The 24,788-nt window shown below is 39.0% G+C and overlaps 1 protein-coding gene across 2 annotated transcripts in view; it reads left to right on the top strand.

Moving 5' to 3' along the window:
- HIBADH (3-hydroxyisobutyrate dehydrogenase) overlaps positions 1–24,788 on the top strand; it is a 102,056-nt gene that overhangs the window by 2,841 nt on the left and 74,427 nt on the right. For both annotated transcript variants that reach the window (XM_080666434.1, XM_080666435.1), the window contains exons 2-4: positions 3,212–3,372; positions 13,069–13,178; positions 15,887–16,008. In XM_080666434.1, coding sequence (XP_080522560.1) covers positions 3,212–3,372; positions 13,069–13,178; positions 15,887–16,008 — 393 coding nt within the window. The remainder of the gene's footprint in view (positions 1–3,211; positions 3,373–13,068; positions 13,179–15,886; positions 16,009–24,788) is intronic.

Genomic DNA, 24,788 nt, shown 5'->3' with positions numbered 1-24,788 from the left:
GTGAAAAATTTTAGGATAATACTTTCGTTATACTACTTTGAATATCTGCTCCGTTGGGAGTATATTCTTCTTCTTTTAAAATATTGATTTTTTAGAGAGAGAGGAAAAAGAGGGATAGAGAGAGAGAGACATTGATGAGAGAGAAACATCATTGATTGGCCACCTCCTGTACCATCCCCACTGGGGATTGAGCTGCAACCCAGGCATGTGTCCTGGCAAAGAATGGGACAGGTAACCTCCTGGTTCCTGGGTCGACGCAGGAGCCACATCAGCCGGGCAGGAACATATTCTTCTATACTGTACAAGAACACCTTCTGATGCATCACATTAATTAAAATCTGTGTTTCCTTAGACATTTGGCATATGACTTGTAACCTTGTGCTACTTCTTGATCACTGATAGCAAAAGTAGCAAATCTTATTCACTATCATGTGCCAGGCACTGTTTAATGCTTTACCTGTATTATCTCAAGTAGTTACAATAACCTTCTGAATGAGTTACTCTTGTTGATACAAATGTCTAGAGAAGTTAAGTAACTTGTTAGTTCAAGGGCATACATCTAGGAATTAACCTTGCGTGGATAGGAATTTCATCTTCTAAACTGAGGGTTCTTAAATATCACTGTCAGTAAATAAACTCTTCTCTTATGACATCAAAGCACCTAATTATATAACCCTTTCTTGAACTTAGCCACAAGCAAAGATGTTATGAAGAGAACTGAGCCCTTGTTAAAGACTTCATCTTCATTGATTTTCATATTGGCCAATTAAAATTCTGGGCCTGATTATTTTTATTATTCTTTAAAATTTTTAACTTTAATAGATTTTTAAAAAAATCCTCACCTGAGGACATGTTTCTGTTGATTCTAGAGAGAGAGAGAGAGAGAGAAAGGAAGGGAGGGAGAGAGAAATATCGATTGGTTGCCTCCCATACGCGGCATACTAGAGATTGAATCCTGCAACCTAGGTATCTGCCCTGACTGGGAGTCAAATCTGAGACCTTTCGGTGTACTGGACAACGCTCCGACCAACGGAGCCTCACCAGCCAGGGCAAGGGCCTCATTATGTTTTAATTTTTATCTTTCTTAGAAAAGTAAGCAAGAATTTATTGGCCAAAGCAAAAATATACTTAGGACAGTGAAACAAGGAAGGGCATAGAAGAAGCCACAGGAGAGCCCAGGCCGGGCTGCTTTGGCTCACTGGGAAGTCAGAGAAAAGGGGGCCTTGGAGATAGGTTCAGGGGTTAGTCTTTGACCATTGCTCCCCTAGTTGCAAGTCTCCTGGGGTCCCTCAGAGTTTAGGAGATGCACGCCTGTGGGGGAAGGTGAGGGGCAAGGGAATAGTAGATGTGCGTTCCCTGGAGGGTGAGTGCCAAGGGCCTCATTGTTTTTTACCTCACCTTCAGCAACTAACATCAGTTCTCTACTTCAGCTCTTCTAAGATCTCATCACTAGGAATTGCTATACTGTCAATATTTCAAAAGCTGAACTAGTCTTCTGGTTGATATAACCCCCCTCTGATTCTTGTTCTGCTGATGAATATGCTGTTGACCATCATCATTGAACCTCTTGTGGACCAGAAAGTCAGACGCGGGACTCCTTTCATACCCATTGTTTTAAACTGTGCATTGGTGAGGTGATGTTGCATAAGAATGACACCCTATTTAATGGAAATGTTAGAGACCATCATCAAGCTAAAAGGAATTAAATATGCTTTTAACCCAAGAAGACCTCTGATTCTTAAGCATCAGGGCTTCAAATAATTTGCCTTTAAGAAATCTTATGGCAGGGGACCCTTCTCCCCCTCCCCACGTGGGAGTCCATTCTGTGTCACTCTTCCCTCTCCCCACGTGGGAGTCTGTACTTGTTCTTCAATAAATCTCCAGCTTTGCTATAAAAAAAAAAAAAAGAAATCTTATGGCATGTAGATTAAGTTCAAGGAAGAGTAGGGATTTGTAAGTTGAGAGGACTTGAAACTTAAAAGAGTGACTGGTTAGTTGGTACACTACACAGTTTTAAAACTGGAGCCCTTGAAAGAAAAAGAAAAAATAAGGTGGGAAATGATAGGGGACGAGACAAGTGGAGTTATTTCTCGTACTTTCTGGTTGTACTAAAATTTTCAAGGGCAAGGCCCATAACGGTGTCTGTGTCCGAGCTTTGTCATAGAACTCTATGTAGTCAATATTTGTTGAGTGGACTTCTAATTCCAGAAACTGAAATAACGTCTAATATTATTTTCATGGTAATGCAGAGCCTGTCTGCTCTGTCTTGCCACAGTGATTTCAAAAAGCTTTTTGTGAAAAAGAAGAAAATAAAACAACCAGCGTACAGCTTTTTAAAAGAAGGACTTTTTTTCCTATAAATGGAAGTACCTCTTTTCTGAAAGGGCACCGACTCCTTAGCCCAAGGTCCTGAGACTGTTAATCTTGCCATTAAAAGCCCTTGGAAGTGTCCCCCTGCTCTTAGAACACTATCTATAAACTTGTGACTTTTGGTTGAAGGACAGTCTCCTTTGTTAACATTGTATTCAGACTTTTTTATGCCATTGGAGGGGATGATTTCTATAAGTGAGGGGTGGGGGGAATGTAAAAAATTCTCTATTTTTGGACCTTGTTCAAGGTATAGGTTTTATTGAATACTTTCTATTTTTTATGCACATTATTATGAAATAAATATAGTTATGAGGAATCTAGAATCCTTCACATAATAAAGTACATAATATATATTTTATAAATGATAACATTTTAAAGTTTATTGTTAAAAATGATAAAGTGTCTCTCTTCCTCTCTCCCACTATATCCCCTCCTCCCTTCCTCCCTTCTCTCTAAAAATCAATAAACATATTCTCAGGTGAAGATTTAAAAGAAAATAAAAAAGATAAAGGGATGTTCTAGAAAAGAGATTGCTTAAAAATTATTATTGTTTCCTGAAAAACTAAAGTAGAAGTTAGTCTGCGTGCACATTGTCAACATCTATAAATGTGATTAGATCATTAGTTTAGAACTAGTCTTTAAAAAGTTTTTAATAGAAAACATCTAAATAACAGTTCACCAAACTGACACATAGATACAAAGAATAAGATGATGGTTGCCAAAGGGGAGGGAACGGGGAGATGGGTATAAAAAACCAAACAGTTGGCTTTACTAATGTTAAATGAATGTTTGCAATGAAAAATGTTATCTGCTCTTATTGAAAGTAATGCATTGAAATCAGTGTGTTCTAGGTCAATGGCCTCTAAGACTCCAGTTGGATTTATTGGACTGGGCAACATGGGGAATCCAATGGCAAAAAATCTCATGAAACATGGCTACCCACTTGTTATTTATGATGTGTTCCCTGATGCATGCAAAGAGTTTCGAGAAGCAGGTGAACAGGTAAGGTCTCTTCTTAAGATTTTGATGTTTAAAATGAATATACATTCAAATAAGTGACTGCTTCTTGGTATACCCAATGGAGTTGTAAACCTGATTGCTAATTTTCTTTCTTTCTATCTGTCTATAGTATATATATACACAGAAGACCACATGTTAACTGAATTTAGAGTTTTGTTTTTTCAAGATATGAAGGAAATTCTTTTACAACTTGTAGAGGGGTAACTGGGGGTTTAATGTAATCCTAGAACTGGGAGATTACTAAAAAAAATTCTGAGGAAATATAGAAAAAAGTGAGAGAAAAAATATACTATTAAATATAGTCAAACCTCGTTTCTCAGAAGTCTCCCATCTTGAGCAATTCGGTTCTTGACCAAGTTGTTCACAGAAAAAATGTCTCAGTTGTCAACCAAAACTTTAGTTTTTGACCTGACAAGCCTTTCATGCTGATGCTTCAGCAGGACAAAAAGAGTGGCAAAGGAGGTAACGCTTTTTTTTTTTTATTATTGATTTTTTACAGAGAGGAAGGGAGAGGGATAGAGAGTTAGAAACATTGATGGGAGAGAAACATCGAGCAGCTGCCTCCTGTACACCTCCTACTGGGGATGTTCCCGCATCCAAGGTACATGCCCTTGACGGGAATCGAACCTGGGGCCCTTGAGTCCGCAAGCCAACCCTCTCCACTGAGTCAAACCGGTTAAGGCGGAGGTAACGCTTTTGTTGCTGGTGACAATTAGCACAATTTAAAACATGAAGAGGCCACCCTAATGTGCTAATGTTGCCAAGGGTGTGAAAGTGCTCACAAGACAACAATCACAGGCAATTGAATAGGTAGGAAAACTTGTGTTAATTGGATAAACAAAAAGCAACAAGTGACAGCATTTTGTAGGCAATGATACATGAAAAATTCGTTTAAGGTTCCTTAAATTTAAGAAAAAAGTATTTATAGATTAAACAGTATGTTAGACATGTACTGTATATAAGAAAGGTTAAAACAGAATCATTTGGGGGTCTGGAATGGATTAATTCAACGTACATTATTTCTTTCTTTTTTTTTTTTTAAATATATTTTATTTTTATTTATTTATTTATTTATTTTTAATATATTTTATTGATTTTTTACAGAGAGGAAGGGAGAGGGACAGAGAGCCAGAAACATCGATGAGAGAGAAACATCGATCAGCTGCCTCTTGCACACCCCCTACTGGGGATGTGCCCGCAACCAAGGTACATGCCCTTGACCGGAATCGAACCTGGGACCTTTCAGTCCGCAGGCCGACGCTCTATCCACTGAGCCAAACCGGTCAGGGCTCAACGTACATTATTTCTAATGGGAAAAAGTGATTCGGTTTTCTAACGCTTCTTAAACAGCCTTTTGGAATGAGTTAAGTTTGAGAACCGAACTTCTGTAGTCAACTTCTGGTTAATAGACTTGTAATAAATACTGAGAAATACAATGTCTATGTAAAGAGCAGGTTTAGGCAACTTAGAGAGAGAGGCCATCTGCAGAATTGGTATTCTCCAACTCCTTCCCTTACTGGTTCGTGTGCCATATGAGGATAGCAGTGGTGTCATATGATTATCTTGGAACTTTTCAGGCTGGTGGCTGCTTATGCCCATTACAATCTCTGAAAACTGATTGTGGCACCAGTTCAGCATAGCTTACAAATGGATAAGTCAAAAGAAAAAGAGTTTCATTAGTCTTTAGTAAAATGTGCATTATATTGGGTAAGAATGCAGTTAGGGAAATTCTCTCTGAAATGTAGATATTTAACGGAATCTAAACTAATAATAGAGGAATATGCAAATTGTCCAGGACGCTGTCACAGTAACAGTAACGACCAAACAGCAGGCTGCGTGGAGCGACAAGGCCAGCAGGGGGGTTAGTGAGGGACAATCCAATTGACTGAACAGTGGGCTGCGTGGGGCGGCCAGGCCGGCAGGGGAGGGCAGTTAGGGGCGATCGGGCTGGCAGGGGAGGGCAGTTTGGGGCAACCAGGCCTGCAGGGGAGGGCAGTTGGGTGTGACCAGGCTGACAGAGCAGGGCAGTTGGGGGCGACCAGGCCAGCAGGGGAGGGCAGTTGGGGGCGAGATCAGGCCAACAGGGAAGGGCAGTTGGGGGAGACCAGGCCAGCAGGGGAGGGTAGTTGGGGGTGACCAGGTTTGCAGGGGAGGGCAGTTGGGGGCGATCAGGCTGGCAGGGGAGGGCAGTTGGGGGCAATCGGGCCAGCAGGGGAGGGCAGTTGGGGGCGATTGGGCCAGCAGGGGAGCAATTAGGCATCAATCAGGCCGCAGGGGAGTGGTTAGGGGGCGATAAGGCTGGCAGGAAGAAGCGGTTAGGGGCAATCAGGCAGGCGAGCAGTTAGGAGCCAGCAGTCCTAGATTGTGAGAGGGATGTCGGACTGATGGTTTTGGCCTGATCCCGGCAGTTGGACATCCCCCGAAGGGTCCCAGATTGGAGAGGATGCAGGCCAGGGCTGAAGGACACTCCTTCTCCCTCCCGTGCATGAATTTTGTGCACTGGGCCTCTAGTAGCAGAATAAGTAGATTTATCCAGATGAAAAATGGGGATAAAGAAGCAATTTTCTTTAAAGGTGGAAGCCTCAGTCCCCAGGTTTCTAGAGATTTCTACTTTAGGTTAACATATAAAGATTGAGTCCCTGCCATGTGTCTAGGAGTGCTGTGGAGAATAAAATAGTTTGAGTCAGATATGGCAAGGTATCAGATGTGTCTCAGGTCACAAGATAAATAACATTACAAGGATGTTTCTACTAAAATTGTAATTTGACTCTAATAAAGTGCTGAAACAGTTTTTTTGAGGAGGAAAAAATAAGTAAATAACTGTGAAGAATCATTTTATTTTTGGTAGGAAACTACATCGATATTGTGCATAATCTTTAATCATCTTCAAACAGAAATGAAATGAAAGTTATGGAGACAAGGTCTCTCAGATTCCTAAAAATAAATGAGAAGGTTCTGGAACACAGTCTGAATTATTACTTTTTCCTTTTTTTCCATTTTCCCTGAGATACCTAAGTGGGTGTGAGGAAGGAAAGAAGTTGGGTTCTGGGTAGCTGCCCCTCGAGAGTAGTGAAGAGTGAAGGCTTGTTTTAGCTTCTTGTGTGCAGTTCCCACCCCTGCCCCCCACATGGTGGGAAAAGTTCTGTGTGTGGTTCACACTGAAGCAGCAAGCCTGGCAGACAGAATCCTCTTTCCCACAGCTCATCTCACATCTCTGCTTGCCTAAGAGTCTCAGCTCTAAGGAGTCCTCTGAGTATTGATTATAATAACAGAAATGGAGGGTAGATAAATGAAGGGAGAGAGATAAAGGGTAAAAAAAGCTTTGGGTCTGAGGGGAAGTATCATGTCATAATAAAATGAAAACATTTGTTGACAAATGATTTATGCTAGCAGCTTAAAAAACATTCTGAACAGTGGCAATGTCATTTGAACAAGTGTGATCTCCTAGGAATGCTACTTTAAAAGGTAACATTAATTTGGATGAATAAGTTCTGATATAGTAAAATGTCAGTATTATTTCATATTTAGTTTTAAATATTTTTGGATAAAATAAAATATAAGTTTCATTCTACTACAAGACAAAGTCAAGACTAGGGATAGGGATGTGATAGAAACATGGAGGTGAAAACCTTGAAACTTCTTGCTATTGTGCACAATAGTGCAATGAAGGGATTAGGGTTTAAAAATTCAGACTATATTTGAGTTGACTGTTACATTTTAAGGACAGGTGTCCCCTTCTTCCCATAATGCTACTGTGTCAAGTGAAGCTGATGAAATGGCCGTCCAAGAAAAGAGTTTCTTCCCCGACCCAAAGATTGTAGAATTTCTGGCTAGTTGATTTCTAATGTCTACTGTATTGTTAGTGGGAAATTTTTAGGGAGAAAAAGTTACAAAATAGGCATATCTGGATCAAAAGCAGCCAACTGGTTCTAAAGATCTTTGGACATCTCCTTGAAGAAGTGCTATTTCTTCTTTATTCTTTTTTCTAAAAAGCAAAATCTGGGGATTTACTGTTTTATATAACTGAATAGCTGGGGAGTGGTCTGATTCCAGGCACAGCTGAATTTGGGGCACAAATGTAGTCAGGTTCCTTTCTGCCTGCTCTTGGCTCTGCTTTCTGCAGGCAGGATCCTCCCTCCCCTCAAGGGGCCAGAGGGGCACCTGCAGATCCAGGCAAAGAAATGCTTCGGAATGTTCCAACCCCATAGATTTTTCTTCAAGCTCTACCTAGTAGTGAAAAATAATACATGGGTTCTGAAGGGAATCAAAACTTTGACATGTTATATATGTCTTACATCACTATAGTTAACCAACTTATTTATGCCTTTAAATGTTAGCTTACTCTAATAGGGCATTTATAACTGCTTAAATATGTTATTTGTAGTCATTTCCATAAAAAAATATGTGCATTCTTCTTTCAGTATCCCTTTATTGTATCCTTATTTCTATTGGAAATTCAGGTTTAACCTACGTGCCTCATTTCAACTTTTAGCATCTTTTCTGAGAATATAACACATGATAACTATTAGGCCTTTGTATACTAGAAATCATGAATCAGTAAATTGTGAATGTAGCAGTTTTAAAAACACAGGCCCTGGAGCCAGATTGCCTGTGCTCAAATCCCAGCTCTACCCTGTGCTGGCTGTGTGACTTCAGACACATTATTTAACTTCTTTCTACTTAAATTTTCTCATCTTATAAAATGGGGATAGTAATAGTACCTTCCACTTAGTGCTAGACAACCTGAACATAGTGTGTGGTGTTACTACTGTTGTTATGAATGTTGTTGTGTCTCTACCATATTTCTCCCAAATCTTCACTCTCCAACACCACACAGAGACAGACACTACTGTCTTGGCCGAGTCATTGAGTCCAGGGTGCTTTGGAAGAAAATGTAGACATATTTTTAAGTGAAAGAATGATGATAAAAATTAAAACTGCTGGGGGAAAGCCGATGGGGGGAAAAAGGAGATATGTGTACTACTATGTGTAATACTTTAAACAATAAAAAATAAAAATAAAAAAATTAAAACTAGGAGATAGTGATTTGACAGCATCGCTGCACCATCCCTTCCATGCCACTTTTATTTTGCAGAAGATACTGATTTCTCTTTTAGCATCAAGGGCATATATGACTTGTGCTTCATTTTTATTTTTATTGTCTAAGGAATTTCCCTGGAGATGCCACTGATCTGTGCCAAAAGTCTTACAGTATTTCTGCATGAGTTTTCTGGTTGAACTGGGCTTAATTAGATTCTCTTTTGTTTTCTCTTTAAAAACTTGGAAAGCATCCTGTTGTTCGTGGGTTGTAAGGCTGAACATGTCTGGTTAAATAATTCTCCTAGGATTTAATCTGGCATCCACTCAGGTCTTGTTAAATGAGAACTTTAAAAGTCTCTTGCTGAGTGGGCTCTATCATTGTCTACCAAATGTTTCAAGATATAGGCACAAACTACTTTTGTCCGTTTTTAACAGAGTGTATGCTTTTCTACTTGGGAAGATTAAAAAACACAAAGTGGCAAATTAAACCAAGGTCATGTTCATCTTTTTTCTTTGCAAGTTTATCTTACCCACTTACTGGGAAGCAGTGCTGAGCTTGACTTCTGTGACTTTTGTCGAGAAGAGAGAGCGAGATTTTTTCTCTTAATGTAAAGCAACTTGTTAATGGTCTCCTTCCATTGGATATGCATAAAGGAGATGCAATTCCTTCTGATTACCTTGGGGTCTGATGCCCTCACCCTTTCTCCTTCCCCAGCAAAGCAGGTTTTGTCTTTAATTTATCCAGTCTCCTACTCTGTATTGCACACCTGTCATCGATGTGTACTAGCAGATGAATCTAAATCCAGAGAAAGTGGCTACAGAAACTGGTGAAGTCTGTAGATATCATGATACACAGGGGAGCCATTCTCCTGCAGTCAAAATTCGGATTATGGTAAAGTAGAGTTATCCTTATTCATAGGAACATAAGAATGAGGCAATTGGAATTAGCAAGAGATTGTTCTGAGATGGCCATGACGATCTGAGCATAGCCATGGCCCAAGAGTGAGCCAGGTCAGTGACCGTCCACAGCGGCGGAGGTGTACTGGAGCCCTGCTAATCCTGTACATTTGTTCTGAGTCATTGCAGATGCTTCCCAACCCATCAGCAGCACCGCCCCCCCCTTTTTTTTTTTATAGAGGCTGTACCTTCCTAGAACTTAAGGTTACTAAATATGAAAGTTTCTTTGCCTACATTTTCTTTCTACTTTGGAGATAGAAAACCTTAAAGATAACCCAAATCACTCTTCTTATTTTGTAGGTTCAGAAACTGAAGCCAGACAGGTTAAGTCAGTGGTTGGCAAACTGCGGCTCGCAAGCCACATGCGGCTCTTTGACCCCTTGAGTGTGGCTCTTCCACAAAATACCATGGCCTGGGCGAGTCTATTTTGAAGAAGTGGCGTTAGAAGAAGTTTGAGTTTAAAAAATTTGGCTCTCAAAAGAAATTTCAATGTTGTACTGTTGAAATTTGGTTCTGTTGACTAATGAGTTTGCCGACCACTGGGTTAAGTGATTTGCACAAAATCACACATTACTTAGTGGCTGAACTGTATGTAACTAAACCTGCATGTCTGGCTTCCCAAATTAGTGTTCCTTTCACTGATCCATGCCATCTTTGTGTATCCATTCAATTAGCAAATGTAATTGAAGGGACTCTAATTAGTTTGGCTCCTTTTTGTGGTTAGTGTCAGACAGGCAACAAGGTTTGTTTTTTTTTTCCCCCCAGCTTTTGAGTCGTGGCCAAATTTTGTCAGTTATTTCAGACTCTTGAAGTCATTACATGGAAGGCAAGATGATTTGAATAGCTGGACACACATGCCTATCTGTCTAATAAACATGCCTTCTGTAGTACAAATTAGAGACTTATTATAATGTACCAATTGTATCTAGTCATTAGCTATGGCGCAGTGGTGGCCAGTACAGTGATCACATTCCAGCTATCACTATCATTGTGTGTTTTTTCCGGACCTGTGACTTTGACACTATTTCCTGTATAATTGAGGGGTTAGTGGTCCTCTGGCAACACAAGCATCCCAAGAAGCAGATGCTAGGGATGCAGGGGGCTGATTGGCCACCCCATGCACTTGGCAGTTGCATGAATTGGCACTGCCAATTCATTGGCATGAGAACCTTGGAGGTGTGAAGTATCCTTGGGTCTGTGAGCTAAATTGTTGGTGCTCCTGAGGGCACCTCTCAAGGAGTTATCTAGATGGAATTGAATTTCCTTCCATGGAAGAGTCTCTCAATTCCTAAGAGAAAGTCTGAAATTGACTCTTAGGCCTTTAGGCTGACTGCAGTCCCTGGAAGATCTGCCACAGGAGGAAAGGCCACCGAGAGGTATGCCACCGTTTCTGCATTGTGTTTACTTCGTTTCAGTAGGAAGGAACCGATGGGGGCTCTCTGTGAAGCCCATATCCTTGATACAGTCCAGGAATGGAGAACTATGACTCCTACAATGTCATAGTTCTTTTTTTCTTCCTCATCTTACTGAGCTATATTTTTCTCTAGAGAACTTGAACTCTTTGCCAGGAAATAATTGCCTCTTTTTGAATCTCAGAATTTATTTGGGTGTAGAAAGGGTGTTCATTTAACTTAATTATTTCTTCTTTTTAAAATATATTTTTACTGATTTCAGAGAAGAAGGAGAGGGAGAGAGAGAAACATTGATGTGAGAGGGAAACACCCTGGGGATCCTCCCGCAACCCAGGCATGTGCCCTGACCAGGAATCAAACCGGCAACCTTGTGGGGCACGGGATGACGCCCAGCCAACTGAGCCACACTGGCCAGGGCAACTTAAGTATTTGTCGTTGATGGGAAAAGTATTTTTTTTCCAGAATTATTTGTGGCAAATCCCTATGATATATCAAAATATACATATTAAATATGCTGCATTATAGACTCTAAAATGCTATATTGCCTTTAAAGTGAAACATTAAAAGAGAGAATATCTTTTGTTTTTGTTGTTTTAGGTTGTGAGATGTTTGATATCATTTAATGTTAATATACAAAGTGCTGGGATACTTGAGTGTCTGAAATTTTAAAGTATGACTTAAGAAATTTATGTTAAAACTACATTTATCTAGAAGGCAGGTGGTAGTCTGTCATGGAAAATGGAAATGTAAATTACTTGTAGCTTATGATATTTAGGTTACACGCTGTGCTTGGTTTCTCATTCTTTTACTTTTCATCAACTGTGCATCAAAGACAAAAGAAAATGTTATGTGTATTTCCACCACATGAAATGCATAGGCTTTTCCATTCTTAAGGTGCTTACATGTCACTTAATATTCTCTAGTAGAGAATATGTCAATTTCTAATACATATGTCAATCATTCTATGGAGAAATCTTCAATTATCCTCCTATTAATCTTTTGTCTTTTTCTAAAGAGAGATACAGCTTTAGAGGACAATTGGGTGATGGATTCTTTCTGTTAAAGGAGAGTTTGAGTCAAGGAGTGAGCTCCTGGTCTCTTCTGACTTCTTTGGTTGCTGAGTGGCTGGCCAGGTGAATCAAGGTGTATATGTGAAAGAGAGCAAGGGGTTGGGGTATGTGAGTAAGGGTGTGTACACCCATGCCGGCATGTGCACATACAGAGATTGGATAGAGCAGTGGTCGGCCAACTCATTAGTCAACAGAGCGCCGCAGTTTGCCGACCACTGGGATAGAGCAACTTTACAGCCAGTTCCTGGTCATCATGGAAGCAGAAATGAGGGTTGAAATGAAAGCATAGCTTGATGCGTATTTGTATGTCTGTCTTGTATATAGTTTCCACATGAGTCTTGGTAGCTTACTGCTATGCCCTCAGCCTTCCTGTTAGTACTCAGAATCAGTGCAGGAAGTGCTCATGTCCTTGTCCTGACCTTTCCTTTTCTGAAACAGGCAGAATTCTTTCTTTCTTTTTTTGTTGTGTGAATTCTCACCCAAGGATATCTTTTCCATTGATTTTTAGAGAGTAGAAAGACAGCGGGGAGAGAGGAAGAGAGGAGAAAAACATTGATGTGAGGGAGACACATCTATTGGTTGCCTCCCACAGGCAACCCAGGTGGGGCCAGGAATCGAATCTGCAACTCAAGTACATGCCCTTGACTGGGAATTGAATATGTGACCGACCCTTTGGTGCTCAGGCCGACGTTCCAACTGCTGAGATGCGTGAGCCAGGGCTTTCTTCTTTTTTATGAAAATGGAGACTAGAAGATCCAGGCTTGATCATTTTACTAGGGGATTTTTGCTGCCCATTGAAATACCAGTAAACCCTGTAGTTTGGTTACCAGCCCCTATTGTACTAGAATGTTTTTCTTAGTCAAAGTATCTACCAAAGAAGTATGCTGTTTAAGAATCTGAGTTGGAGGAATCCCTGAGAAGTCTTGTCTGTTCCCAGGACTGTTGGGTTTTGCCCTTTCCCCCTCAATTCACTTCACACTTTTTAAAATAAACAGTAGATTTGATTCTATACAAACTGCATCTGTATGTGTGTAAGAACGGACTCTGTTTTAGGCAGTAAACTTTTTCTTGTCATTGGGAATCAAGGATGAGTTTTATTACTGTCACTGTTAATCGCATGCATAAAAAGTGGATCCTACTTTTGCTCTAGAAACTGCTTACATTTTGATTTAAATGTGCCTTTTAAATTTTTTTTAAAGGTAGTGTCTTCCCCAGCAGATGTAGCTGAGAAAGCTGACAGAATTATTACCATGTTGCCCACCAGTATGAATGCAATAGAAGCTTATTCCGGAGCAAATGGAATTCTGAAGTATGTATTTCTCAACTGTGGATATTTTCTCATTATGATAGTTCATGAATTTCACATTTGTTGGAACTATTAAGAAATGACAGTTATGCTGGTAAGAACTTTCCATACTGTCTTCTTATTTCTTAAAAGTGAACGGTGTGGTTTCTCTCTTGTTGTGAAGGGTTTGTTTTTTCACTGAAGTCAAGTCTGTGACTTTTGGGAACACTTTTTTTTTCTTTTGCTTCCGTTTCTTTCCTTTAACTCTTGCATTAAACTCATGCATTCATTGGTAACATGTTTAAGAGACTTTTAAAGCTTGCATGTTAAACTCCCCAAATGTTACAAGCATAATACGGTTTATAGAAATTCAGGAAAAGGTTTCGATGAAAAATAAAACCAAACATTGGAAAGAACACCATTATTTAACATTTTATTGTATAATAAAAAGTTATTGTATGTCCTCTGGGTTAGCACATCTGCAGTAAGAACTTTGAGGGGTTGGAATTAAAGGTTAGCAGTTGCTCTTTAAATAAAACATAATTTAGGTCAGAGTTTCCCCTAGCCAGTGCCTCGCTTCCCTGGCTTCAAGAACTTCTTGGCTAATTGCTGCCTATTGCCAAACCCTTGTGGTTATGTTAGGATGACAGTGGTTGAATTCCCAATTTAGTTTTCTGCTCTTACTGGTTCCTGTTCCTAACTTGTTTTGTTGTTGAATTTCAGCAAAGAAGTAGAACAGGCGGGTAGGCTCTGAAGATACATGAAGGGCTAAAACGAAAGAGTTTAATTTCATGAAGCTGTAATATGAAATTTGAAGTTTTTGGAAATTGAATTGCTTTGGAAAACAAACTTGGAAGCAAAAGACACTTGGATATTAGGCAGAAAACTGATAAGATAAATGTTTAGCTTCGGGGAGGGTTGAAAGACACTAACTTTGGATGGAGCCCTCAGGCCCACAGTGTGTGTGGTCCTGAGGTGACCTAGCTATCTTGTTACCTAGCCTGTTCCAATTATGGCCCTGCTTCACCTCTCAAGGAAAAGTTACTAAAAACTTGGGTGGAGACAAATCCTACGTTTATTAATATCCTTTACTAATGAATATGGTGGCCAACTACCAGGGCAGTCTTATTAAGGGCGTGCTTTGAAAGAGTTTGGCTTTACTTTGAACTATAATTTGCTTCTCATGATTGGTTCTTGATTTTCTTCTGGGTCAGGATAATTTCCCCACATCCAGTGCATGCATAATTTTTTAAATGATTTCCCATTTTTTAAATATTTAAGATCTTAAAAATAATATCACTGAAGACCGGTAAACTTAATTTTTATTTTTTAAGTTGCATAAAGTGAAACGCTACGTATTGAGGTGATCTGTATTAGAGTACACTGTTTCGTTTTCCTGTGGAATATACACAATTACTGCACTTGGACCAGATCAATGTATATGTCTAAAATTGTTATAAACATTTTGTGTGCTATTTTTTTTCTATAGGAAGATTTTTCTTTTCTGTAGTATTTAGAAAAGATTATATGTTTACCCCTTTAATATTTCTATTTATTCAGTTTAATTTTCCAGTCATAATTCTGATTAAATGTCTTGGGAAGTTTTAATTAAAGGTTAACCATGTGCCCTAGCTGGTTTGGCTCAGTGGATAGAGTGTTGGCCTGTAGACCAAAGAGTCCCAGGTTCAGTTCCAGTCAAGGGCATGTACCTTGGTTGCAGGCTCCTCCTTGGTCCGGGCCTGGTCAGGGCGTGTGCAGGAAGCAACTAATCAATGTGTTTCTCTCACATTGATATTTCTTTCTGTCTTTCCCTCTCTCTTCTCTCTAAAAATCAATGGAAAAATAACTTTGGGCGAGGATTAACTAAAAAATAAAAAAATAAAGGTTAACCATAGTCCTTTAAATAAAATATAAGTTAGGTCAGAGTTTCCTAGCCAGTGATATTATAGAGTACAAAGGAATTATCTAGGTATATTGTCTGCACTTATAATACAAACAAAAATGTTTTACTATAAGAATGCCATTTAAATATTGGTGTGAAATATGATATATGAAAAGGCTACTTCCCTCTTTTAACAAAGAATGTATATAAGTTTACTATAAAGAACAAAAAGACTTTGTGAGATTTCCAGGTCCATTCCTATATTACCCTTTCTGCCTGTTTGATATTTTAATTTGCCTTTAAAAAGTTACAGTTATTAAAGAATACGCCATCCTGAAGCAAATGGCTAAATTTCAAATTGCTTATATTCTACCTAGTGGAAATTACATGGATATCGGAAATTTGCAATATGTCTTTTTGAAGACAAATAAATTACTTTTAAAAGAGACCCAGCTACTTAAAAAAAACCCCACTAAATCCTACCAAATACCTCTTTTAAAGTTCATAGATATTTTAAATTGCTTAAATCGTAGCTTATCTATTTTATTATGATTAGAGTGTATTTCATCTAAAACCAGAATTTATACCGTATAGTTTATTAGATTATTTTGGTTTGTTTGAAAGAGTTTGGGTTTACTTCAAGCTATAATTGATCTGAAAATGAATTTGAGATTTTGAACCATTTCTGATAATTCTTTAATACTAAACCAAAGATGACTTTGATATCTGGCAGCTTTTAGCAGATTCTGGTTCTGTAGGTAGCTGCATGAAATGTATATTCAGCATTGTAAACTATATTTTTAAAACTATGGTTTTTTTTGAAAAACTATATTTTTATTTATTTACTTAGAGAAATGAAGAAAGGCTCACTATTAATAGATTCCAGTACTATTGATCCTTCGGTTTCAAAAGAATTGGCCAAAGAAGTTGAGAAAATGGGAGCAGTTTTCATGGATGCCCCTGTTTCTGGTGGTAAGTGGTATTAAAATACATGCACACCTATTTCTACTTATCAAAAGTAGCTACTAAGCTGGGTAGAGGGGGCCAAAGTAGAAGGGGGAGAAGGGGAGACATCTATAATACTGTCAACAATGAAAATAAAATTTAAAAGAAGTTGTGATTAAGATTTTGTGGTACCCAAGATATATCCCAATTATTTTTAGACCTGTTATAGGGATTCTCAATTCCTTCATTAAAAACAAAAACGAAATGAATTATGTTATTTAATGCTCTCAAAATACATTGCTTAGTCTAAATTCAGATAAAAGGATTCCACAACTTTGAAAAGTTGTAAATTTTTGGTTCAAATTGCTGTGGGTAGTGATAGATCAATTCCTGGAAACTTGGACTTTTCAGAATGGATTTAAGAAATAATGAGCTTGAATAATCTTATAACTCTTAAGGAAATGGACAGGAAAGAAAAAAGGAAAAAAGATCACTTCATAAAGGAAACATTAGGCCGAGTTGATTTTATGGATGAATGTTACCAAAATTTCAAGGAGCAGATCATCTCAATTTTATACAAACTTTTCCAGACAATAGAAAAGGAGGAAATGTTTTCCAACTAATTCTACAAGAGCTGTATAACTCTGATACTTAAATCAGACAGAAACATTGTGAGAGAAAAATTATAGGTCTATATTAGTCATGAATGTAGTTGTAAAAACTTAAAAAAATACACCAGCAAGCTGAATTCAACCATGTATAAAAAAGATCAAATGCTACAACCAAGTTTGGTTTATCTCATATATGCACAGATGGTTTAATATTAGAAAATCTATACATACATTTCATCACATTAACATTTAAAAATCATATGATCATCTCAATCAGAATAAGGAGACCCACTAATAAAATCCTCACAGCTGATTATTATATCAAATATTAATAGTGGGTATCTGGGTTTTCTGGAATGGCATGATTGTGGGTATTACGATTTTCCATGATTTACAAATTTTCCAAATTGTGTAAGCAAATACCATATGTATACACACATATGATATACACACATACATATTTTCTATATATATAAAAGGCTAATATGCTTAGTGTCCTACCGGTCGCTATGACGTGCACTGACCACCAGGGGTAGACGCTCAATGCAGGAGCTTCCAAGCTTCAGTGTCTTGGCAGTGGTGATTCTTGGGTGACACACCCCGAGACCAGAGAAGATGGAGCCCGATTCTTTGTGGGGCTGTGCGGTTCCACCTTCGGCCATGGGTTATGTTATTGCTGGGGCACTGTCGGCCCCGAATCTGGTTATTGCACACTTGCATTTGTGTTCCACACCCTGTATGCCAGCAACTTTGCAGGGTGTCCTCTCACACTCCGGGACCCCTTAGAGGATGTCGGAGAGCCAGTTTAAGCTCTCTCCCCGCAGGTCAGGTCGAGGGACCCCACCTGCTGGAGGAACCCTGCTCACTCTATAAACACCAAGAAGGGACTGCGGGAGGTTGGCTCCAGGGTGTGTCCGGCCCTTCTTGCCCAGTCCCGCCCTGCCAGCCACCTTCTAATTTCCTTTCATTGTGCATGAATCCATGCACCGGGTCACTAGTGTAATTATAATTGTATAGCAGTGGATAGTGGAATAGCATTTTTATTCCAATAATATTAAACTTGATTGTAGGCTTTGGAATTCAGAAATAACAAAATATATTAATTTAAATCAGTTTCTGTTTTTTCATAAAGAACCTAATGGTCTTGTAAAGCTATCTTATATATCTGAAATATTTTTTAATATAAGTGGAGGTATAAATAATTATCAGTCCCTCTAATTGTTACAGGGAATTGGTTAAGTAGGATTTAGGAGTAAAGATTTACAATGTGAGCCTGGCTGGTGTGGTTCAGTGGTTGAGCATTGACCCATGCACCAAGAGGTCACTGGTTAGATTCCTGGTCAGGCCACATGCCTGGGTTGTGGGCTTGATCTACAGTAGGGGCATGCATGAGACAGCCGATTGACCTTCCTTTCAGTGTTGTTTCTATCATTCTACCTCTCCCTTCCAAAAAAAATCAGTAAAAACATATTTAAGAAAAAAAAGATTTACAATGTGATATAGGCACTTTTTTTAATTGTGTGATTTTTATTATTTTAATTTTAACTTTGTAAATTAAATTTGTTGGGGTGATTGGTTAATAGTGATATAGGCACTTTTTTAATATTTCAAGAAAACTATTTTAAATATAATAATGTTATATGCAGTAAACATTAATATTTCAAGAAAAACGATTTAAATATAATGTTACATGCAATAAACATTAATATTTCAAGAAAAACTATTTTAAATATAACATTACATATAATAAACATTAATATTTTAAGAAAAAAATATTTTAAACATAATAATATTACCAAAACTGTACTAACATGGTTTAATATCACAAAAGTTGTAGGAAATATTAAAAATCTGCAAATAACAGGATTACTTCTATTATATTCTAAAATTTTTTTTCTCTTGATCTATTTAGGCACTTTTAAAAAATTCTTTATTGTTAGTGATATAGGCACTTTGATCACAAAATACTAATAAGCAGTTTTAAGCTTGGTGTTGGTGTGTTTGTTTGTTTTTTATAGAATGGAATAAAACTGAACAATTCTTCTTTGTGTGGTTCTGTAATTGAATTTGAAAATTGATATGGTCCACGTGACCTTGCTGCTGATCTTCATTTGCTTCAGGAGTATAGCCTAAAACAGCGGTCGCCAACCTTTCGGGCCTCACGGACCACCAGTGGTCCTCTAGTTGCCGACTGCTGGCCTAACATTATCATTTGATGATAAAGAACGTCAATTTGATTTTTAAATGTTACTTTAACTTTTAGAGTAGTCTTTTTTTTGTGTGATAAAAGTTTGAGATTGCTCTTTTGTTCCTGTTAAGCTATTCTTAAACCCTAGTTTGTAGTTTTAAGCTGCAAAAAGTGCTAATTTATAATAGTAAGTACACTTGAATCTGAACCATTTTATAGATTGAAAACTGCAGAGATGGTTTGTGCTAATTTATTGTTTGACACATGGTCATTATGTAGTTTGTAATAGAAATATATAATAGAAGCTTATACTTGTCTTTTCAGTTATATTTAATGTGATAGGTTATAAATGGCTCAACTTTCTCAGTTAATATAAAATAGAGGAAATTTTTTATAACTTAAATAGACTGGTTTAAAAATCATTACATTTTAACTAAAATTAAGGAAAGGGAACCTGGGTAAAGCATGGCTTAGACACCCACGATTTTATAGAAGTTCCATATTTATCAGTCTTGAACATGGAATAAATCAGGTAATTTGAATAAAACCTTACAATAGTCCCCCATTTTATCCCTTTCTATCTATTCCTCATGTTTCTTAAGCTTTTAAAAAAAAATGCATTTACATGTATTTATATAGAGATATTATAAATGCAGTAGTTTTCTAAAACTATAAATGGGAGCTTCTTATCCTGTGGTTAGCCCGGCAGTATGTCTAGCTTTTAAATGTTTCTTGTGCTCTTAGAGTGGGGTTTTATTATTAGAAGGGACCTTAGCAATAATTTAATTTGACTCTGTTATTTCATAGATGACAGGTTTGGGTCTAAAGAAGTTAGGTCACTTGCTCAGGGCTCTCCAGCTTCATAGCAGATCTAAAGTGGAGTTCTACTCTCCCAACTCACCATAAGGCTGTTCCACTTTTGGCAGACCTTCCCTTCAGTCCCATCCTGTGGTGGCCGTGTCTCTCTTTCATAGTAGTTGCCTATTTCTAACAATTTTATCTACCTCAGTGGCTTCTTTGTCTTCTGTGTTGCTAGCTGACAGGCACTGCCACGGAGTGAAACCTGTTGGGGGTGAGGGAAGCAGTTGCCTGCTTTTCCAACCCTCAGAGGCTGGCTTCTAACCTCAAAGAGGCCGAACATTTCTGCTCAGAGTCACTTGTGAAGAAATGGTTTAGAGGCCGTTATGCTGGAACCTGCAGAACCCTGGAGAGATCAGATCAGTCCTGTGTTAGTCCTGTCCTGGCATGTTTATTAACTGGCTATCAGGAGTCTTTTGTTCTGCTGATGGGTTGGGATAGAACCAGAGTTTTTTTAGGCCCACCTGGCTGGTTAACCAGCTAAATCTGCAGGAAAAGAGAAAGTAAAGTGGTATCTTGACAAATCTCTAACATGTTCAGGTTTGACTGGGACAGGATCTGTTCTGAGGTGTTAGGACTTAGAATTGAATAGGATTATACCTGAAAGCAAATGAATGAAAGGATTGTCTCATATAGCAAGAACGAGGCTATTTTCCATGTCCTTCTGTGTTCCCATTGTGTGTTATCTATACTAGTGTGAGGGTCACTATGCTATGCTTATGTTTGTGCCTGTTTCTTCCACTAGACTCGGTCTTATTCATTTCTGTCTCCAGTGTATATCTCCTGGTGGCCATTTAATAAAGTATGGTTGATTTAATCAAGTCTTCTATTTTTTTAAATTCAAGATTAATATTAAATACTAGAGGCCCGGTGCACGAAATTCATGCACTTGGAGGGGGGTCCCTCAGCCCAGTCTGCCCCCTCTCACAGTCCGGGAACCCTCAGGGGATGTCCTACTGATGGCTTAGGCCCGCTCCTCATGGGAGCTGCAGTCTGGCCTCCCTCTGCAGGAGGCTACCAGGCTGATCAGGGGAAGGCGCCACCCCCATCACCCTGCTGATGCTGCCACTGCCGGCCACCACAGCCGTCACGGTGTTTTCATCAACACAGACTCCAGTCCCTTCACCACAAAAAAATGACAACTTTCTTTAGGCATTTTCAAGATGTCTCTTTCATAGGATATGACATTTCTTTCTTTCTTTTTTTTTAATCCTCACCTGAGGATATGTTTCCATTGATTTTTAGAGAGCTTGGAAGAGAGAGGGAAAGACAGAGAGAAACATCAATGTGAGAGGCACACTTAGATTGGTTGCCTCCTGCATGAGCCCTGACCTGGGCCCTGGCCAGGGAGGAGCCTGCAACCTAGGTACGTGCTCTTGATCAGAATCGAACCTGGCCCCCCTGTGGGTTTGTGTCTCCGCTCCGGCCCCAGCAGCCCAGTGCCGCGGCTGCAGGGCTGTGGCTGGGGGCCGGTCCCCCTGCGTATTGTTCTCTCGTGCTCCGGGGTCGGGCACGGGCCACCCTGTCTGTTGTTCTCTCAGGCTCTGGGCACATGCCAGGCCCCTCCTCCTGAGCTGGTCGTGACCATTACGGCGTCCTGGCCTAATTTGCATTATTACCTCTTTTTATATATATATAGATAGATAGATAGATAGATAGATTTGGGGCCTTCCTACAGTTACTTCTCCTTTCCAAGCTGTTCTCCAGGCTATTTATCTTCAGACTATTGACTTCTCTCTCAAAGTTAAACTAAGTAACCACCTCTACATTCTATAATCAGTCAGATAGTAAGTATTCACTGTGTTTAAAATGTTATGTTTTATTATTAGATGCTATTGGGAAATGTGGTTGTGATCTAGGTGGTGAGATTAGGAAGAAGTAGAATAATATTCAGAACAACTTAAAGAGGAAGTCCTTATATTAGAAGTTTAAAATTTAGGAAAACATACTAATAAAATGATTTGCAAAGTTACCAAATGAAAAGTAATGCAGTACAGTAGTATTTCCAATACTTAACAAGCAAAAGGGATGAATGCTTCACTAACAGTTCGATCACAGCAACATGCTAGGCAGAATAGAGAAAGAAACACTATCTTTGTCCTATCTGGATGGCTATTAATATTTTGGCTTTTATCTTATGTTCACCTTTTTGGATATTTAAAGGGAGGGAATTTTGTAGCTAATTCCAGGGCAACAGAAGAATTTTTAGTAAAAATGTATGTTAAAGATCAACTGAAAATATCATAGATGATAGATATCTGAGAGGAACCAATAGGATTTGGAATTAGATTTGACAATCCTTTAGTAAATATCCTTTAGGCAGGGAAGAAAGGCAGTTGGTTAGTTCATATAATTCTTGCATCCCATTTAGTGTCATTTTTTGTTTTCTTACATTAATAAATTAAAACAAGTTCACACACAAAAAACCACTCATTAACCACCCCCCCCCCAAAAAAAAACACACAAAAACAAATTCACTTGGATGTTAGGGAGATCCTGAAACTTGTAGAGAGAGAAAGGAACTTTGAAAATGAAGGTTTTCATTTTTTTCTCCATTGAAATGCTTTCTACTTAAAATTATTGTGTTGGTATAATTCTTACAAGATTGTTTACTGTTTTCTGATTATACACTCTTATTTCTGTCTTACTTGATAACACCTTGCTTGCAAGGGGCACGCTTCATTCTTGCTTTCACACAGTGAACATTTATTGAGTACTTCGTATGTGCTAGATATGTTCTAGGCCAGGGGTGGGCAAACTCTTTGACTCGAGGGCCACAATGGGTTCTTAAACTGGACCGGAGGGCCGGAACAAAAGCATGGATGGAGTGTTTGTGTGAACTAATATAAATTCAAAGTAAAGGAGCGGAGGGGAGAGCAAGAGAACCGGATAGAACAGCCGGATCCGGCCCGTGGGCCGTAGTTTGCCCACGGCTGTTCTAGGCACTAGATTTACAGCTTTGAGGATATTCAGAATCTTACCTCATGGAGCTTACTATGTGTAGAAATAGAATAAACAAATTAACAAAGATAATTTCAGTGATAAGTGCTATGAAGGAGAAAAAGGCAGAGTAAAACGTTAAGGCGACAGACTAAGGGAGGCCCTTTTCTGTGGAGTCGGCAGGATGCCCTCTCCGGGAAGTGACATCTGAGCAGATATGTGGTTGCACGGCCCGAGGGGTGTCTTCCTGGCGGGAGCTGCTCTGAGGGGCTCTGAGGCATTGAACAAGCTGGGTGTGTTCTGGAACATTGGTCTGTATCACCAAGACGCAGCAGGTAGTTCACTCAGTTGTGAAATTGAAGCACTTACATATTGACGCCCCCCATGTTTAAATTACGCCTTTGTTGAACAGTTTGTGGTTTCCAAAGTAAAGCTAACTGGGCATTTTATAAGTTAGCCCATGACACTGGCCTCATAAGTATGAGGCCCTAATTTAGTTATATGTCTTGTGTGAGTCACATTTTTATAAAAATTGTGATCATTCTTCAATGTCCACTGTTGTTTAGTTGCACTATCTTGGATATAGGCATGTTTTTTCTAAGTGTGGAATGGGTCTGTTACTGCAGAGCTAGTTTCTATTTGATCAGCTTTCTCGTGTAATGAATGCTAGACATAAAGCAAATTAAAAACTATTGTTTGTGACTAATGACCAGGACTGTTCAGTCTGCTCTCAGGGCATAATTAGAGCACTTAACTGTGCTTGAATAATTGAAGAATAAACTCACTGATTGCCTAATATGTCTGTAGATTTGCGTAGAGACCTTGAGTGGAGTCACTCTGAAGTGGCACTTGCAGCTCGCCCAGGGGTCTCTGCTGGCAAGCCTCCCCGATTTGCTAAGCTGTATCACTCCAGTTAGGGTTTAATGTCAAATTAAATAATTGCACTTGTGTGTACGTGTTTGTATAACAGTTCCCTACCAGGAAACCAAGTTTCATACTCTGCTTGGCTGGGTTGAATTGGAGTGATTTGTTTGAGGTACTCTTACACCGCGGAGCAGTGAGCACACAACCTGTGGAGGAGTTTCTCTCAGCGCTCGCCTTGCTGGCTGACTTCTTCACGAAAGCCTCACTAGACTCCCGTTATTGTTTTTAAAATCAAGTGTGCAGCTTGGCCTTTCCTGCTCACTGAGCTGGATATGTACTGTGTTTTCCACTGGATCTGTATCTAATTTATGGTCAAGGGACCACAAAAACAAAAATTATTTATATTTTGGCACCTAACGCCATTATAGTTAGGGACTGTTGGCATTTTCTTAGAGAGGTTTATAACTTGGCACTTTTACTTGGCTTTGGGCCGAAACATTGCTATTTCTGTCCAATAGCAAATTCCTTACCAAATTTCATAACTGAAATTGCTGTGGTTTATAATGTGTGGAGGGGGAAGAGCTGTCACAATAGGTCTTTGATGCTCTGATACGCTGTTTGGTTGCAAAGTAGTATTGTGTGTGGTGTTTATTCATACATGTTAGTCTTTCCCCAGTCTGATTTCATTGTTTTTAATGTTTTGAAATAAGTTGGTTTAGCATGATTAATAGAATTCATTTTTATGGGTTCTTCCCCTTAAAGAATTATACTATGTGTTGATTTTTTTGGTCCTTTTTAACTTATCAACTTCTATTATTATAAAATTAAAAAGTACTTTGTGGCATTGATCTTTGTATGACAGACTTGAAAAATATTAAAATAAGCCTCTTCTTGGTCTAATTTGGTAGTATTTAAAGCTTTAGTGAAAGACAAATATCCTATGATTTCACTAGTATGTGAAATCTGAAGAATAATATAAACGAACAAACAAAACAGAAACAGACTCATAGATACAGTGAACAGACTGATGGCTGCCAGAGGGATGGGGGTTGGGGAGCTTTGTGAAAAAGGTGGCGGGAAGTGCAAATTGGTAGTTACAAAATAGTCACAGGGATGTAAAGTACAGCATAGGGGAATCTATCCTACCTAATAAAAGAGTAATATGCAAATTGATCATACTTCCACTACACCCACAAGCCACGCCCACCAGCCAATCAGGAGCAAGTATGCAAATTAACCCAACCAAGATGGCTGCAGCCACGGAGCAAGCAGGAGGCTTGGGTTTCCCCAGCAATGGAGGAAGCCAAGCTTCCCGCACACACTGGCCAGCCGTGGACTCCACTCAA

The sequence above is a fragment of the Plecotus auritus genome (genome assembly GCF_963455305.1).
Source record: "Plecotus auritus genome assembly, chromosome: 4".
NCBI classification, from domain to species: Eukaryota; Metazoa; Chordata; class Mammalia; order Chiroptera; family Vespertilionidae; genus Plecotus; species Plecotus auritus.
Note: the sequence above shows the minus strand (reverse complement) of the source record. Positions and strands in the feature narration are given on the sequence as shown.